The 15,848-nt window shown below is 50.9% G+C and overlaps 2 protein-coding genes across 14 annotated transcripts in view; both read right to left on the reverse strand.

The window, feature by feature from the left end:
* Nucleotides 1-775, reverse strand: part of GUCY2D (guanylate cyclase 2D, retinal) — an 81,592-nt gene extending 80,817 nt beyond the window's left edge. The window contains exon 1 of the mRNA XM_083410093.1: nucleotides 228-775. The gene's annotated coding sequence lies outside the window, so the exon portion shown is untranslated. The remainder of the gene's footprint in view (nucleotides 1-227) is intronic.
* The window catches only part of CNTROB (centrobin, centriole duplication and spindle assembly protein), a 39,914-nt gene extending 24,131 nt beyond the window's left edge, over nucleotides 1-15,783 (reverse strand). For 2 of the 13 annotated variants that reach the window (XM_083410173.1, XM_083410171.1), the window contains exons 1-7: nucleotides 15,669-15,780; nucleotides 14,298-14,888; nucleotides 14,122-14,215; nucleotides 12,649-12,727; nucleotides 10,298-10,463; nucleotides 3,721-3,837; nucleotides 911-1,027 (exon numbers count right to left, since the gene is read on the reverse strand). In XM_083410173.1, the coding sequence (XP_083266299.1) occupies nucleotides 911-1,027; nucleotides 3,721-3,837; nucleotides 10,298-10,463; nucleotides 12,649-12,727; nucleotides 14,122-14,215; nucleotides 14,298-14,639 (915 nt within the window). In that variant the 5' untranslated portion in view covers nucleotides 14,640-14,888; nucleotides 15,669-15,780. The other 11 variants (XM_083410174.1, XM_083410177.1, XM_083410180.1 and 8 more) reach the window with 10 other exon arrangements.
* Nucleotides 15,784-15,848: the final 65 nt, after the last annotated feature.

Genomic DNA, 15,848 nt, shown 5'->3' on the forward strand with positions numbered 1-15,848 from the left:
GCCGTGGGGATTCGAACCGCCGACCATGCGATCGGCAAGTCCTAGGGGCTGAGGTTTTACCCACAGCGCCACCCGCGTCCCAAAGCCTATTATTATTATTACTATTATTCTGATTTATAGACCTTTTATCAAAAGACCCCAGGATGGTGTACAACATTAAGAACACATTTTATGGAGCACAATGATAAAGGCATAATAAAAAGCACCATGATAAAGTACAGTGGTACCTCGGGTTACATACGCTTCAGGTTACATACGCTTCAGGTTACAGACTTCGCTAACCCAGAAATATTACCTCGGGTTAAGAACTTTGCTTCAGGATGAGAACAGAAATCGCACTGCCGCAGCGCGGCAGCAGCGAGAGGCCCCATTAGCTAAAGTGGTGCTTCAGGTTAAGAAGAGTTTCAGGTTAAGAACGGACCTCCGGAACGAATTAAGTACGTAACCAGAGGTACCACTGTAAGCATGATAACAGCCCCCCCCCCCCAATAGATTATTTAACGGCTAAAGGACTGAGTAAAAGAGGATTTTTTGCCTGGTGCCTAAAGACATAATGATGTTGCCAGGTGAGCCTCTCGGGCGAGAGCATTCCACACTTGGGGAGCCACCACCGAAAAGGCCTGTTCTCGTGTTGCCACCCACCAAACCTCTCAGGGAGAGGGACACAGAGAAGAGCCTCGTGCGACAAGCACAGGGTCCTGTGTGGCATATGTAGCACTGACCACCAACACAGAAAAAAGGGGGGGTTGTGCACAAGAGCAACAGGGAGGGGGTTGATCCAGCGCGGCTGCAAAATGCAGAGTGCCTCTCTCCAAATTTCCTGGTGGCCCCATGCGCCTGCCTGCCGATGGGCGAAGCTGGAACCCCACCCTCTCAATGCCCTGCTGAGATCCGTGGCCCAAAACCCCACCTCCTTCTGCTTCCCCAGCGCCTGCTCAAGCCCTTCCTTCTCCGTCTGCAGCCTGCGTAGCGTCGCCGTTCGCTCAGCCTCGTGCCGGTTCCAGCCCTCCACCACTTTGGCCAGGGTCTGTGGAAAGGAGAACGAGAGGCTCAACTGGATGTCTTCCCTGCCCCCCTCCCCGCCGGCCCAGCAGGGATCCAGGGGGTTCCCCAGCTGTAAAGAGATCCCTCGCTCTTTGGGCAGTGAGAGAGAACTGGTGCATTGTCGAAACTGTAGTCAGTTTCCCCCTCCGTCCCCTGGAAGCCACATCCTACACTGGCCTCTGCGGGCCATTTTTCTGGCCTGGACTGAACCACTGCTTGCTTGCTTGCTTGCTTGCATAGGGCTTGTTCTGAAATGGCCAACAAGCAGCTGGGGGCTCAATTCCATTCCAGAGGTCAATGCTCACTATGAGGGTTATTCTTGTTTCCTTTATATGCAGAGGTGACTAGAGCACTGAGCCTACAGCAAATGTACCTTTGAGACCCGTACAATGATCCTGAGAGAGCAAGCAAGGCCGAGGGGCTCTCTGGGAAACACCCAAGGTCTTGTTCAAGCCTGGGATGCAACAGGCACCTCTGCAGTATGAAGAAAGTGTGTGTGTGTGTGAATTCGACAGTCCTTAGTTTGTTTTCGGTTGCGAGTTTGCTAATATTAATATTGTTAATATTAATGGTTAATAGTAAAGCTGGACCATAAAGAAGGCTGATTGCTGAAGAATGGATGCTTTTGAATTATGGTGCTGGAGGAGACTCTTGAGAGTCCCATAGACTGCAAGAAGATCAAACCTCTCCATTCTGAAGGAAATCAGCCCTGAGTGCTCACTGGAAGGACAGATCCTGAAGCTGAGGCTCCAATGCTTTGGCCACCTCATGAGAAGAGAAGACTCCCTGGAAAAGACCCTGATGTTGGGAAAGATGGAGGGCACAAGAAGGGGACGACGGAGGACGAGATGGTTGGACAGTGTTCTCGAAGCTACCAGCATGAGTTTGACCAAACTGCGGGAGGCAGTGGAAGACAGGAGGGCCTGGCGTGCTCTGGTCCAGGGGGCCAGGAAGAGTCTGACACAACTAAACGACTAAACAACAATATTGTTTTGTGGATTATGAGAGCTGTAAGGCTTTGTGAATCTTATAATATGACCTTCGTTGTGGCTCTGCCATTTTGCGTATTTTTTAGCTGTTTCGTTAACAGCGTTTTATAGGAGGTCCTAATTTCGCTGGTGATTTGCAATTGCTTTACTGAGGATTCGTTAATTATTCTATGGGATCCATGTTGCAATTGTGATGCTACGTTATTGTTTGTAAGCTTGTTTGTGATATGTGTGCGAGTCGAAAGTGGCCTAGAAATAGAATGAATGAATGAATGAATGAATGGGCTAAGTTGCTGACCTGGGCGGGTGCTGCAAGTTCTGCCTTTGAAACAGCCCCAGTCATCAGGCTTTGCTAAAAAGAGTGTAGCATTCAGGGCTGCGGTAGGGAGAAGCTACTGCCAGTGTGGGGAACCTTTGGTCCTCCAGATGCTGCTGAACTGCAGCTCCCATCACCCCCAACTATTGGGCCGTGCTTTGCTGGGACTGGTGGGAGTTGTAGTTCAGCTGGGAGGACCAAAGGTTCCTACACCCCAGGGGTCAGAAGATTGTAAAGAACTGCCCTCCCTGCAGTTGCTAAGACCAGCAGCTGCTACATGTAAAAATGTTGAAAGGAGCTCTGCAAGGTGAGGCCCATCTAGTCCACCATCCTCTTCTCACTGTGGTCCACAAGCAGGACCTGACCACAGCAGCAGCAGCAGCGCTCTCACCTGCAGTCCCCAGTCACTTCTATTCAGAGGCCTCCTGCCTCCATGCCCTGGGCTCCCCATGGCTCCAGCAATAATAATAATAATAATAAATTTTATTTATATCCCGCCCTCCCCAGCCGAAGCCGGGCTCAGGGTGGCTAACAACACTAAAATAGTGCAACATTATAAAAACATTATAAAAATTAATTAAAATCTAAATTGATGGCAACCATAAACTAAAGTTTTGTAAAGATTGCCGAAGGAGGGAGTCAGGCTGCACCCTGACCAAAGGCCTGGTGGAACAGCTCTGTCTTGCAGGCCCTGCGGAAAGATGTCAAGTCCTGCAGGGCCCTTGTCTCTTGTGACAGAGCGTTCCACCAGGTTGGAGCCGCAGCCGAAAAAGCCCTGGCTCTAGTTGAGGCCAGCCTAACCTCTCTGTGGCCTGGGACCTTCAGGATGTTTTTGTTTGAAGACCGTACATTCCTCTGTGGGGCATACCGGGAGAGGCGGTCCCGTAGGTACGAGGGTCCTAGGCCGCATAGGGCTTTAAAGGTTAAAACCAGCACCTTAAACCTGATCCTGTATTCCACCGGGAGCCAGTGCAACTCATATAGCACCGGGTGAATGTGATCTCGCAGCAAGGACCCCATAAGGAGTCTCGCTGCGGCATTCTGCACCCGCTGGAGTTTCTGGGTCAGTCTCAAGGGCAGCCCCACGTAGAGCGAGTTACAATAATCCAGTCTGGAGGTGACCGTCGCATGGATCACAGTGGCTAGGTCAGGGCGAGAGAGGTAAGGAGCCAACTGCTTAGCTTGGCGGAGATGAAAAAATGCCGCCTTTGTCATAGCTGCAATCTGCGCCTCCATGGAGAGGGAGGTATCGAAGATTACACCCAATGATGCTCCAACTCCAAGCCACCTGCTGCCGCTGCTGCTCCTGGGCCAGCCTGTCTCTGGGCATCTCGGCCACCCACCCACCCACCTGTCGTGTCGAAGGCTCACCTTATCCAGCTGCTCTATCATGCTGTCTTTCTTCTTGTCCGCCGAGACGGCGACGGCCAGCTGCTGCTGCAGCTCCAGGATGCGATTCTGCAAGGCGTGGATGTGCCGCTCGCAGTGCTGGGTGGGAGGAAGCGGTCAAGAATTCAGTGGCTGTGGAAGGGAAGGGTGAAGCATTTTGGGCTAGGGGAGGTAGGAAATGATTCTTGCGGAAGGGGCAACTCAAGTCCCGGCTCCTTTCCAAGAACCCCCACTCATGCACCATTCTTCCAGGTTCTCCCCCCGTCTCCCCCCCCCCCCCAGTCCTGAGCGATGGAAACTTTGATATCAGTCAACCCCCTAACAGCTAAAATGAAAGATGAAGATTTCCGGGAGCTGAGCCAGTCCTGGGGATTATTCAGGAGGCCATGCCTTACTTCTGCCCTGTTTATATCCTCTTATAAAGACAGGTGTCCAGTCGCTGCTTCTCTCCTGTCCTACACGGAGCACCCTGCTCAGTGGAAGCGGAGTTCTCCTCTGCCTCCAAGAGCAGAATAAGTCCCCTCTGCAGCAGACAGAAGCAAGCCTTGCTCTGCCCGGTTTGCATGAGCAAACCGTTTGGAAGGAAACAGTCTCCCCCATCCCACCCCAGACCTGGCTGTCTTGGGTTAGCCTAGGGCAGCAGTGAGGACTCTTTGGCCTGCCAGTCTGATGAGACCCACCAGGCCTCCCTATTTGGTCCAGCTGCTCCCACCTGATGTCAGGTGCAGGGCAGGTGAAGACCTGGCTTGGCCATGGGGGCGTTTCCAGGCACCATTGATCAGCTGATCTGTGGCACTGGGCTTTGCAAGAGGTGACAGTCAGCTGATTGACCAGAGCTTTGCAGGCTGTACCTTTGCCCATCATGCTGGGCCAAATGAGGGGGGGGGGGAATAATAATCTGGCCAGTGGCCAGGTCTTGTTGCCCACATCTGGGTCCAGTGGCTGTTAATGAGGATGAACAACAGGGAACACTTCATGCCAGTTCCCAGAAACTCCCCCCAATACAGATAAGCATAATCAGTATTTAAAGCAATCATCATAATTCAGCAGAACAATAGATTTGCAGCTGAGCTACAAAACAAAACATTTATTTATTTTTTTAGTGTTTACATTATTAACTTGTAAGATATGGGTTTGTTTTGGTTTTTTTAGTCATTGCTTTTTCAGTTTTTCGAATGTTGTTTTTTGTATGTTGTGTATTGTTATTTTTCGATATTTTCCGTGTCGTTGTTGTGTGGAAAATACTAATAAAATTTATTCGATAAAAAAAAAAAAGATTTGCAGCTGAGCTATCTATGACTTGGCAGCAGATCCATCTTCAGCAGTACTACAGCTATAGTACTCGTAGCAGATCAATCCCTTGTAAAGAAAACCAAAAAAAACCCCTGGGAGAATAAAAATGTGTTTAACTGGTCTTGGAAGAGCGCCAGTGATAGTATCGCTTGCATCTCAGGGCGGACCTGCCCATCTGTTAAGATATTAGTCAGTGGTCCTCAAGCCCCACTAAGGGGCTTGAATCAGGAAGGCTTTCCCAAGGCAGACCTGTCCGGGCCCGATTCATATGACTTTTCAGTGTCACAATATACTCCCAGCCCTCGTTAAACGTGGACTGGAGTTGCTTTTAGCCAGCCGGACGTCCGTTGAGATGTTGCACCCGCTTCTACCAAAAACACCTTCCTGCAGTACCACTGCAAGTTGCTACGTCCCAGCGAGTAATCCGTTCTCCTCCCACCCAGACACGCTTATCACAACGCTGTGTTACAGGCAGTGTTTGCAGCAGAGGGACTGGCATCTCTGCCTGTCATGCTGCGGACCTGAGCCTGACTCCTAGGTTGGCCGGGCACTTCTTGGGGGAGAGGGGGCCATAGCTGAACGGTGGGGCACCTGTTTTGGATACAGCGGGGACCACCCTGTGGCAAATGCGCCACCGAAATGTAGCCTGGCGTGAATCACCTCAGGGTGTCCAAGGAATGAGAGTTCCAAGTGTATTCAGTGTGGTGTGTGTGTGTGTGTGTGTGTTGGGGCTCAAGCATAGAGCAAAAAAGCCCTAATAGATAGGTGCCTCTCCTTGCTGCTCTGGGACCAAGAAGGAGGGAAAGCTCTCATGTCACGAGTGAGCAATGGATACTCTTTTAAAAAGTAAGCCCTGGTGTTCAGTGGCTGCTCAAAAGGACATACCGTATTTTTTGCTCTATAAGACTCACTTTTTCTCTCCTAAAAAGTAAGGGGAAATGTGTGTGCGTCTTATGGAGCGAATGCAGGCTGCGCATCTATCCCAGAAGCCAGAACAGCAAGAGGGATTGATGCTTTCACTGGGCAGCGATCCCTCTTGCTGTTCTGGCTTCTGAGATTCAGAATATATTTTTTCTTGTTTTCCTCCTCCAAAAACTAGGTTTGTCTTACGGTCTGGTGCGTCTTATACAGCGAAAAATACGGTAACTCCTTTGCATGGGCAACGCAATGGGGCAGAAGCTGCTTCACCCACACACTCCCACCTGCCTCCCAGAAAGGCCGAGATTTGAGTCCTCCAGAATATTTCTCCCAGGAAGTTCCAGGACTTTCTGGAACAGCTCTCAGAGCCCTGGAGCTTACTTTGGGTTCCCAGCAGCACCTGGGCCAGGCAGAGCAGGCTCCTGCGCTCTAATAGGCTTAGAGGGCTAAATTGAGCCTCGGGAGGGGGCCGGCTAGCCCTCCACCCACCCCAGCAAGCGGCTTAAAGCCGGGCAAGGCGCTCGGCAGCAACATCACCAAGGTCAGGCTTGTTCCACCGGCACGTGGGCTGGGTCTGTGGCACGCCAGCGCCTCCTCCTGGTCAGGGCCGGCCTCCTCCCCTCATCATCGCCACCACCCACTTCGCTCCCTTGTCCTCCGGAAGATGGTTAGGACAAGAGAGGAGAACGAGATGGAGGCAGGATTCTGTTTGCAGATTTGGAAGGAGGCTGGAGTTGAACACAAGCTGGAGGGCAGGGGGTTAACAAGACTGGGTACTTGAGAACACGCCTTTAAAATGCACCGCAGAGTGGATTAAAAGCAAGGGTTGGGCACAAATGAGGTGCCTGTGCCTTTTTTGCACGGCCTAAGAGCTGCCCCTTGAGCTGGTCTCTGAATGTCGGAAATTTAGGATGGAGAAAAGGAGCACACAGTTAAACTACAGAACTCCCTCCCAGAGGAGGCAGTGATGGCCAGCAACCTAGATGACTTTAAAAGAGGATTAGACAAATTCATTGAGGAGAGGGCTTGCAATGGCTGTGCTCTGCCTCCAGAATTTGAGGACGCAAATACCAGTTGCTAGAAATCACAGGAAGGGAGGGTGGCTCCAATCCTGCTTGCAGGTTTCCCACAGGGATCTGGTCAGCCACTGTGAGAACAGGATGTTGGGCTAGATGAGAGCTGGTCTGATCTGGCAGGTTTTTATTAGGTTATCTGCAAAGAATGCTGCACTATGTGGGCTTCGGCCGAATCCAGCAAGACACTTCATATATTCACGACCATGAGTGCCGACTCCAGAGCAACTGACACAAGTGAGGAATGATTTCGCCCTTCGCAAGATTCTGTGTTAGGCACTCTTGTATTCTGAAAACTAATTGCTGGGCCACTGGAAACTAGTGAGACCAAAACCCAACAGGGAAAGTAGGCCACACCCAAAGACTTTAGCCTGCCCACCCCAGCTTAAAAAGGGGGGAAAGAGTGGATATTCTCCACCTGTTGTGAAAAGAGCAGGTACAGTGGTACCTCGGGTTAAGTACTTAATTCGTTCCGGAGGTCCGTTCTTAACCTGAAACTGTTCTTAACCTGAAGCACCACTTTAGCTAATGGGGCCTCCCGCTGCCGCCAAGCCGCCGGAGCACGATTTCTGTTCTCATCCTGAAGCAAAGTTCTTAACCCGAGGTACTATTTCTGGGTTGGTGGAGTCTGTAACCTGAAGCGTATGTAACCCGAGGTACCACTGTACCCATATCCATGCTAGTGAAGCTGGAGCTGTTATTTTCTAGATGAGTTATTATGGTGTCGCAAGTATACAGTCATGTCTAGGGCTATACAGGCTGTGTGAAGCTTAACAAATTCAAGTTCTGCCCCAGAACAGAGCCACATTCTGCATCCTAAATCATGGAAATCAAAGCAAAGTCTCATGGCCTCCTGCTGATTTTGCATTAAATTGTTTTTTTAAAAAAAAAAAAACACACCACCAAATATATTTTTACTTGGCAAGCTTTTTGGAGGTGGGAGAAGAAACGGGTGCCACAGAGAACTCTGAAGTTCAGCTCCACTTTCCTTTGGCTGAAGATCAGGGCTAACACGAACACACAAACTCAGGCCTCGCTCCCTTGCAAATTCAGGAAACGCAGCCTTGATTTGACGGTGAAACCGGCTGACCCCAAAGGTGGTGCGCTTTTAAAGCAGAGGCTTTTCTGCACGGTTTGGACACATATCAGGGATACGGCCGTCGCCCCTTCCAGCACTGCAATTCAGTGAGAGGAAGGGGCTGCTGAAAGGCAGATCTACTGGATCCCTTTCCCCAGAAAAGTCAGGACTCCTGGTTTCTTTCGTGAAGAGGTTGCAGTTCAGCAACAACCGCAGCTTGCAGCCCTGATCCCGTCTTCCTAACTGCCCATGGAACTCTGCCCATGTTGAAGGTGAATGTAGGGGGGCACGTGGCTGGGAGGTCAGAAAGCTCATTATGGGCCATGATACCAGCTAAGTCCGAGTAGCTTTACTTAAAGTCGCAGGTCACATGACACTTACTTCATACCCCCCCTCCAGCCATACTGGTCCATCCTTCAAGCCTCTTTGGTTGCCTAATGCAAAGCAGTAATCCTGGCAATTAGGAGAGGCTCAGGTGAGAAGGGGGGGTGGGGTGTGAGGCCGATGGGCCAATGGACTAGGCTGTGTTTTTTTACTAGACACCAGCCTGCGTGGAGCATTTCCCCCCGGCAAAGAAATACACAAGCAGTTGGATCTCTTTGTTTAGGGCAACTGTTCTCAGAGGGTGTGGCAGGACAGGATGGCAAGTGTGGCAGGAAGATTCAAGGACAAAGAAACATTTCAGTGTAGTATAGTATCAAAAAAATATTATTATTTTTTGCAATTCTTTTCAAAATGAAAGCAAGAACATCAGGTGTTACTGAGGACAGTCCTAATTGTGATCTTTTCGTTTTCCAATGCCTTTCTTATCAGTAAAAAATTCAGTGTGGCAAATTTTTATTTGTTCATCACGTTTTTAATTTTATCGTGTTTTTAACATTTTGTTGGGAGCCGCCCAGAGTGGCTGGGGAAACCCAGTCAGATGGGCAGGGTATAAATAATAACAATATTAAAGGTAAAGGTACCCCTGCCCATACGGGCCAGTCTTGCCAGACTCTAGGGTTGTTCGCCCATTTCACTTAAGAGGCCAGGGGCCAGCGCTGTCCGGAGACACTTCCGGGTCACGTGGCCAGCGGTACGAAGCTGCTCTGGCGAACAAGCACCAGCGCAGCACACGGAAACGCCGTTTACCTTCCCACTATAAAGCGGTACCTATTTATCTACTTGCACTTAGGGGTGCTTTCGAACTGTTAGGTGGGCAGGAGCTGGGACCGAAAGACGGGAGCTCACCCCGCCGCGGGGATTCGAACCGCCGACCATACGATCGGCAAGTCCTAGACACTGAGGTTTTACCCACAGCGCCACCCGCGTCCCTTAATAACAATATTAATAATCGTTTAATTATTTAATTAATTACTACTACTACTACTAATAAAATTTTATTTATATCCCGCCCTCCCCAGCCGAAGCCAGGCTCAGAGCGGCTAACAACAGTAAAAGTAACACACTTTACATAAAATCACAATCAATTAATTGAAATACATTCTAAAATCAATTCATTGCCTTGCTGTAATCTATCTTTGACCTTTGATAATGCCTGTGACCTTTCTGCTAGGAATGACGGGTAAAGAAATCAAAAAAGAAGATAAGATATTATTTCTATATGCCACTACAGCCGCAAGAATCATGCTAGCACAAAATTGGAAAACAGAAGTTATACCCAGTATAAGTGATTGGCAGGTTAAGGTGATAAATTATGCCGAGCTCGCTAGAATAACAGGAAGATTAAGGGATCAAGACGAACAGAAATTTCATGATAACTGGAATAAATATTTGATCTATATTGGAACTAAATTTCAGACGACACTGGCGGGGTTGAATTAACTCTAACAGTAAATGATATAGAAATAAAAGAGATAAAATACGTGATTGCAAAATTTATCTGATACTTACCAAAAGTGTGGAAGGAAGTCTAAGGCTCGGCAGAGCCTAAAAGAATTTTGTATTATATTTATGATTTGTGGAATCGATGTGATATACGTAAGTTATGTTATGAACTTTGTATTTGTTTTTATGTACATATATGCAATACCAATAAAAATCTATCATGACAGATAATGCCTGTGACTTTTAAGAGCAATTTGGGGGGGAAAGAGGACAGAGCAGACCCAGTCCTAGCAGCCACCCGTTCCCTCATTCTGCCACAATCCTTTGTGAATCCTTCAGGCAGGCTCCACAGCTGTCAGGTGCCACTCACCTTCCGCCGGGCCTGCTCCTTGTCCAAAGAGTCCTTCAGCAGGTGGGAGTCGGCATATGGCGGGTGCTCACGGAGCTGGCCCAAGCGCAGACTGGTGTAGCGGGGAAATAGCTGCTCGAAGCCGGCTAGGGAGCCAGGAGGGGAGACCTCCTGCAGGGGCCTGGCGCTAAGGGGACAAACGGAAAGGGGACGTGAAGGCAACAGAGGCTCCTTCAAAACCAGCCACAATCGATCCCTCCACCCTTCTGACACTCTTACTCTTTATCTTCCGGCATCTTCTATCCCCGAGATGCCAGGACAAGGACCCAGGAGTTCTAGAGCCTGCTCTCTCTCAACATTTAAGGGTTGGCTGAAGCACTTCCTGGCCTTTCACCCCAAGGGCTTTCGTCTGTCTACTGATCCTCCGTTTACAATATTGCTCCTACACTGGGGTCTCTGCATTTCTCTATCGTGGGTAACTTCTGGCCCACAAGCCTCATTAGCTGGGCCTTAAGGACACGGGTGGCACTGTGGGTTAAACCACAGAGCCTAGGACTTGCCGATCAGAAGGTCGGCGGTTCGAATCCCCGCAATGACGGGGTGAGCTCCCGTTGCTCGGTCCCTGCTCCTTCCAACCTAGCAGTTCGAAAGCACGTCAAAGTGCAAGTAGATCAATAGGTACCACTCCGGCAGGAAGGTAAATGGCATTTCCGTGCGCTGCTCTGGTTCGCCAGAAGCGGCTTAGTCATGCTGGCCACATGACCCGGAAGCTATACGCCGGCTCCCTCGGCCAGTAAAGTGAGATGAGCGCCGCAACCCCAGAGTCATCTGTGACTGGACCTAACGGTCAGGGGGCCCTTTACCTTTACCTAGGACTTCATTTGACCAAGCCTTGCCCACCTGTTCCACCTCACAATGTGGGGTGCAGGTACAGGCAGGACTGAGCCAAAAAGGGGGGATTGCAGGCACCATGCAAAGCCCTGCATGGCGCACTGTGAAGCCCTGACAATCAGCTGGTTGTTGGTGCTTAAGTGCTTGCGCTGCTCTATGCAAGAACAGCTGATATTCGGGACTGACACAGAGCTGTGTGTGGTGCTTTAAAGCTGATCCACAGGGCTTCAAAGTGAGGTGCAAGCTCTATGCTAGCCCGGGGGTTGGGGAATCACATCACATCACTGTGATGTGATTGATAAGTTGGTGACCTGCAGAAGGTAGCGGATTTAAGGGATCTGGCCCACCAGCCAGATCCAATTCCCCACATCTGCTCTCTAGAACCGTGCACTCCAAAGATAAGCTTTGTATGAGATCATCTACCCTAGCTTTGAATTCTGGTGCTGGAGGAGACTCTTGAGAGTCCCATGGACTGCAAGAAGATCAAACCTCTCCATTCTGAAGGAAATCAGCCCTGAGTGCTCACTGGAAGGACAGATCCTGAAGCTGAGGCTCCAATACTATGGCCCCCTCATGAGAAGAGAAGACTCCCTGGAAAAGACCCTGGTGTTGGGAAAGATGGAGGGCACAAGGAGAAGGGGATGGCAGAGGACGAGATGGTGGGACAGTGTTCTCGAAGCTACCAGCATGAGTTTGACCAAACTGCGGGAGGCAGTGGAAGACAGGAGTGCCTGGCGTGCTCTGGTCCATGGGGTCACGAAGAGTCGGTCACGACTAAACAACAACACCCTAGCTAAAGGGAAGGCACCCCCACTCATCCTTCAAATGTGTGAGGAAGCAGAGAAGTAAATTCTGATCTGCACGCAACACTGAACCATGGTTTCTCACGACATGCATGAGCCTCTGAATGCACCAAGCAAAACCAATCAGAAACTCATGCACATTACCAAGGCTCAGGACTGAACCAAGGTTTGTGTAGCATGCAAACCAAGCCACGGTTGTCAAAGGCCCCGAATGATTTCAAAAAAAGCAGCATGTGGCGAGACATCAAGGCTCCTCAACAGAATCTGAAATTCACCCAAGAGCTTAAACGGGGTTCTTTATCTGTCTCCTGAGATGAAGCTGCTTCTGGCTGGGAAGAGCTGTGTAGCAGGAACCCCTCAAGGCTACAATAGCAACTGACCCAGAGCCAATGCTCTTTTTTCGGTCGGTACGCATCAGTATAGCATACTGCTACCTCTTTTTCCCTGCCACCATCTCACTGCCGCCGCTTCTGCCCAAATGCCTCTGCTCTGGCATGACTTTTATGATCCTCAGGCACCTTCCTGGAATGTGCTTTGGCGTTCAAAGGGTTGCGCTAAAGCACCTCCGAAAGGTTGTGCCTTTCACAGCGTAGCAGCACCTATTTTTCTTTTTAGAAAAAAACACCAACCGCTGCCCAGAGCCCTAGGAAGTCTGTTCATGTCCTGAGATGAACTTACTTGAGCAAGGCTGTCGTGCTGTCACTCTCAAAGGAGTCATCGTCTTTCCGCTCAAAAGTCCGCAGTGCCACAGCATCCCCTGCAGGCAGAAAGGGGGAAATTGTTGTCTGCAGGTCGGAAGCAGCTTTGGGGGTGAAGGGAGAACCGGCTCCGATTTTGGTATAAGGCCACTTCCTGTGTTCCTGCTTGGGAGGCTGGCTAAAGAGAACCTGCTATAGATTCAGGGGTGAGATGAGAGATCAAGAGGTGGGTGGCAGTGGAAGCGTGCCATGCAGGGCAGTGAGTAAAAAGGACCAGGATTAGGGGAGCCTCTCCAAAGGGATGTCTGGTTGGACCATGTTCCCCCACAAAAAGCTTTTTTTTTAATCCTATTTTTGGTACCCCCTTCATAGATCACTGCCTTGCTGTGGGGAAGGGGCTTGAACTGTGGCAAGTTCTTAAAGAAATGGGAGTGCCTGATCACCTCATCTGTCTCCTGAGGAATCTCTATGTGGGACAAGAAGCTACAGTTAGAACTGGATATGGAACAACTGATTGGTTCAAAATCGGGAAAGGAGTACGACAAGGCTGTATTTTGTCTCCCTGCTTATTTAACTTATATGCAGAATTCATCATGCAAAAGGCTGAGCTGGATGAATCCCTAGCCGGAATTAAGATTGCCAGAAGAATTATCAACAACCTCAGATATGCAGATGACACAACCTTGATGGCAGAAAGTGAGGAGGAATTAAAGAACCTTTTAATGAGGGTGAAAGAGGAGAGCGCAAAATATGGTTTGAAGCTCAACATCAAAAAAACGAAGATCATGGCCACTGGGCCCATCACCTCCTGGCAAACAGAAGGGGAAGAAATGGAGGCAGTGAGAGATTTTACTTTCTTGGGCTCCATAACCACTGCAGATGGTGACAGCAGCCATGAAATTAAAAGACGCCTGCTTCATGGGAGAAAAACAATGACAAACCTAGACAGCATCTTAAAAAGCAGAGACATCACCTTGCCAACAAAGGTCCGTATAGTTAAAGCTATGGTTTTCCCAGTAGTGATGTATGGAAGTGAGAGCTGGACCATAAAGAAGGCTGATCGCCGAAGAATTGATGCTTTGGAATTATGGTGCTGGAGGAGACTCTTGAGAGTCCCAAGGACTGCAAGAAGATCAAACCTCTCCATTCTGAAGGAAATCAGCCCTGAGTGCTCACTGGAAGGACAGATCCTGAAGCTGAGGCTCCAAGACTTTGGCCTCCAAGAGAAGAGAAGATTCCCTGGAAAAGATCCTGATGTTGGGAAAGATGGAGGGCACAAGGAGAAGGGGACAACAGAGGACGAGATGGTGGGATAGTGTTCTTGAAGCGACCAGCATGAGTTTGACCAACTGCGGGAGGCAGTGGAAGACAGGAGTGCCTGGCGTGCTCTGGTCCAGGGGGTCACAAAGAGTCGGACACTACTAAACAACAACAAAATTTTTGGTACTCTCACCATGAGCAGCATCCCTGGACCCACGGAGGATGCCTTGCAGATGGCAGCGCACGTTCTCCATCTCAGAGATGTGGCGGGACTCGACCGCAGGACCCTGCAGGAGAGAATGAAAGAGGCCTGGGTGTTTTATCCTGCGTCTCCAGCCTCTCTCCAGCCATGTGGCCTCTCCTCCTCACCTTCCTGTAGGTGCTTGCCTCCACGCTGGTTGAGAGTCGGTGGCTGAGCTCCTCCGCCAGAGTGTCCAGATCTACTTCTGGGGCCTCCGCTTCCCTGGAGAGGCCCAAGCTGTGCTGGTTCTCCAGGTGGGAGCGGGCCTGAGCCTCAGCCTGCCGGCTCTGGTGCAGCGAGGCATAGAGCTGCGCCGTCACCTGGGAGGTATAGGGGGTGCCCGCCTGAGAGGAAGGGACCTTTTGCCCTGGGGAGGCAGGAGCTGAGGGTGGCAGCAGCTCCATGTCGCTCAGAAGATCCTCACTGTGGATAGAGGAGCTCAAAGTCCTGCAGGCATTCTTGTCGGCCATGGGTACGGTTGGAGGTGGTGGTTCCAAAGCCTTTGCCCAAGCCGGCCAGGCTGCAGGAGTTCTGTGCTCAGAAGCCCAGAGTCCCTGTCATAATGCGGAGTGTCCCGTGACAACAGGACTCCGACAGAGGGAAGGTGCTTTCAGACATGCTGGCCCGTCCGGAGTGCCGGCAAGGAGACGCTGGGAGGAGAGGCCTCGCCTGGAGCTGCAAGAACAGGACTGGGCAGTTGGTGCTTCCCAGATGGTACCCTGAAGAGAAAACGATACCCATGAGGGGCACAGAAATGAGCTTACAGCTGGACAAGGGGAAGAACACAGCTGAAGAAAAGCTCTGCCCTGCGCCACTGCTAGCCTTTGCCCTGTATGGTGGCATTAGTCCCCGTTTCCTGGTGGGCACCTGGCAAGAGCTCAACTCCTACTTGGATAAAGCTCTATTGATCCAGGGAACCTGGGTGGGCCTCCCCCCCCCATGCTGCTGGACTATAAGTCCCATCAGCCACAGCCAGCACCCAGGGGCAATGGGATCTGTAGTCCAGCAAAATCTGGAGGGTCCTGCTCTGCCAGCCCCCCCCACTCCTGCCCTAGAGGGAGCCCTCTTCTTGCCCCTTAAAGCTCCCCACTCACTTTCTGAAAACTGAAAACAACCCCAAGCGTGCCTCCCCCCACATCACACACTCTCTTCCCCTTTAAGCGCCCCCCACCTCAATTTTAATGGCAGGCCCCCCTCCTACAATTCCCACCCCCAAATCCTCCTGGAGCCCCACCCACAATCCTCTGGCCCCGCCCACACCTGTCCCCCGCCTCGCACCTGACACAGGCCCCGCCCACACAGCGCTCCCCTCCCCCAAAAAACGTTGAGGTAAATCCTAATTCTCTCTCACACACACACACTCCCCCGCGGGCCCGGTTTTTTCCCGCCGTTTTAAACGCCCTCGCGCCCCTTCCGGTCCGCGCTCGTCCACCTTTAGGCCGCGCCGCCCGCCCTCAGAAATAGCACACACACACACAAAATACAAAACCCAAACCAACCAACGCTTGGTTTTCATTTGGCTTAGGCCAACGCAACTCCTGGCAACCACCTTGGCAGGGAGGGCGGGGAGGCCGCCGCCGCCATTTTGCTTGAGGGCAAGAACGCGCCGGGCGGGGGGCGGGGAAAGAGAAAACGCGCGTCGATCGAGACGCGGGCGGGCGGAAGCGCGGTGACAAGCG

The sequence above is a fragment of the Podarcis tiliguerta genome (genome assembly GCF_965153285.1).
Source record: "Podarcis tiliguerta genome assembly, chromosome: 13".
Taxonomy (NCBI): Eukaryota; Metazoa; Chordata; class Lepidosauria; order Squamata; family Lacertidae; genus Podarcis; species Podarcis tiliguerta.